Source organism: Plasmodium gallinaceum (genome assembly GCF_900005855.1).
Source record: "Plasmodium gallinaceum strain 8A genome assembly, contig: PGAL8A_v1_93, whole genome shotgun sequence".
NCBI lineage: Eukaryota > Apicomplexa > Aconoidasida > Haemosporida > Plasmodiidae > Plasmodium > Plasmodium gallinaceum.
Genome location: NW_021628258.1, coordinates 51,259 through 54,075, shown reverse-complemented (window position 1 = coordinate 54,075; position 2,817 = coordinate 51,259). Strand labels below are relative to the sequence as shown.

General features: G+C 17.3%; 1 protein-coding gene across 1 annotated transcript; it reads right to left on the bottom strand.

Annotated features, from left to right (window-relative positions):
- Positions 1-228: 228 nt before the first annotated feature.
- Positions 229-1,398, bottom strand: PGAL8A_00325100 (fam-e protein; the record flags this gene model as incomplete). The annotated part of the gene is made up of 2 exons (XM_028672278.1): positions 229-242; positions 399-1,398. 2 exons carry the CDS (start codon positions 1,396-1,398, stop codon positions 229-231), a joined length of 1,014 nt encoding a protein of 337 aa, XP_028528846.1.
- Between the last annotated feature and the right edge of the window lie 1,419 nt (positions 1,399-2,817).

Sequence of the window (2,817 nt, the reverse complement as noted above, 5' to 3'; positions counted from 1 at the left end):
GAAATTTAAGCATAAAAAAATTTTCATTTCAATTTTGTATATCATATATGTATACCTACATATGAAATTTTTTGAATATTTATAATTTATTTATTGTAATAAAAATTTTTTCTATGGATTATAATAAATATATGAAATATAAAATATAAATTCCTTATTATTAATTTTTTATTTTTTGTGTAAGAATACTTTATTTTTAGTAAAAGTTATGATTTTCCTTTTTTATCATTAATTTATTTTTCCTACAAAAAAAAGAAAAAATATAAAATTTTGTCAATTTAATGCACACTGATTTTTATTTACCTTTTCACTTTTTATATATAAAAAAATTGAAAAATATAATGTATAAATTTATAATATAAGCATTAATATACTATAATGTTTTATAAATAACCTACTTCTCTTTTTTCTAAAAATCTTATATAAAAGGCAAAAAAAAAAAGTGAATATAACTAGAAAAGACATAAAAGACATTGCAAAGAGTGCAGTATTATCAAAACTATTTTTATCAGAAATATCCTTATGCTTTAATGATATCACGGGTAAATTTTTTGAATTTGGCCTTATGTTTTTTATTGGAATTATGTGTTTTATTGGCCTTATGTTTTTTATAACACTGATTTCTTCATATTCACATTGAAAAAATTCATCAAAATCACTGTTTATGCATATATATGGGGTGCATACAGGGTTTAAATTTTCTTTTAAGCAACTCCTGGGAAGATATATATGTTTTCTTATTAAAATAGGATTCTTATTATAATCTAACTTAATTAAATGTCCACTATAATTCGCATCGGAACACTCCAATTTATCATCATTTATTTTTTTACATATGGTATACCTTTTATTACAATATGAAATGTATTTTGTTTTCATATGATGGCAGAAGTGTTCTTTAAATATTAAATCATCATATTTTGATTTAATAATTTTATGATTGGGGTTTTTTAAACTAATCATATTATTATTTTTATTTTCTATATTAATAATGTCATAAGAGTCAAACGTAAGACTTCTTCCTAAATATTCTATATTAATGGATTCACATAATGTTAACTTTTGTTTTATATTTCTTAGGCGGCATAAATATGTTTTTTCTGGATATTTATTATATTGTGGATTATATTCATACAGAAGCAAAATACCATCTTTTTCATTATTTGAAAGAATAATTATCCTATTTTTAAAATTTGGTGGATTATATTCGTGTAAAAATAAATTTCTTGAAAGGTCATTAAAATTATTATTTAAAGTCTTCTTTATATCAACTACTGGTATATCAATTTTACAATATGATGTTTCAAATTTTTTTTGATTTATTTCACATATATTCATATAACATTTGGTGAGATCTCCTTGAGAATCTTCACATCCTTCATTATTTAAAAATGCCATTTTTAAAATTAAAATAAGGCATATATATTTTTATTACTTTTTACTAAGATTTTTGTGAATTTTTCCTTAATAGCCTTTGTAGAATTATTTTTTTTTTTTTTAATATTTCATTTTCTTATAAAATTTATTTTACTTCTTATAAAAAATATAGTTTCTAGTACAATATATAATATTTACAAAAATTCAAAACTCTCTTAATATCTTATTTAAATATTAATGTTTATGTATATTTTTTTTTTTTTTAAAGATATGTTCTTATAAAATCTAACATTTATGGGATATATATTATTAATACAAATTATTGTTCGGATTTTTTTTCTATAGAACATAAACAAAAAATTTTAAAACTTTTTTTCATTGTAATTTTAGTATAAAATAATTGTAATATTTATTCAAAGGTTTTTCCAATAATAATTCATTCTTTTTAAAAAAATAAAAAATAATTTCAAATATATATAATAAAATGTTTTCTTAATTATCTAAGAAATATAAATAAAAATGGCATAATATTAGTGTTTGCAGTATAATTAAAATTACAATTATATAATATTATGTTAAAAGTATTTATAATATAATAAAATTTATAACAGTTTCAATGTCAATATATAATTAACAATAATATATTAATTTGTTATAACAACTAATGTTTAGATAAAATAAATAGAAAAAAAATAAAATTTCACATGCAATAGTCTTTTTATAAGAAAATAACAATATATAAATAAAAAATAAAAAATAAAAGAATGAAATAAAAAAATTCGTATATATATATATATATATATATATATTTATTTATTATTATAATTGAAATATACCTAAATTACATTTGAATTTACATAATAATGATAATATTGAAAAAATATTTAATTCATTTTTATAATTATATAAAGAATTTCAGTTAAATTTTAGTATTAAATAAAAGAGAAAAAACGAAAACATAATAGAATATTGTTCACAAAAAATAATCCTTCTTAAAAAAAATTTGTAAGAGATATATAAAAACTGTAAAAAAAAAAAATTGAATGAAAATATAAAATTTATTTATTTATAATGTAATTTATGTTGAAGTGATTGTGATAAAGAGGTTAAAACCAAGTTACATATGATTAAACCTTAATCTTTGACATTTGACTAATAAAGAATATTATTGAGGTTTTTGAATTTATAATACGATGAATAAAAATGCAAAAATGAGTTTTGTGTGCATGTAAAATATTATAAAATATATATAGTTTAAAATACCTATCTGGTTAATAAATGATATTAACCTTTTATGATTTAATAGTAAATTATGAGGAAATAAGTTATTCGTTATAATTGATATTTAAAGAAATAGATAAATGAAAAAAAAAATTTTCTTGACATTTTATAATTTTTTTTTCTTTTATATTTTCTTCAATTTTTTTTTTTTATTTAGAT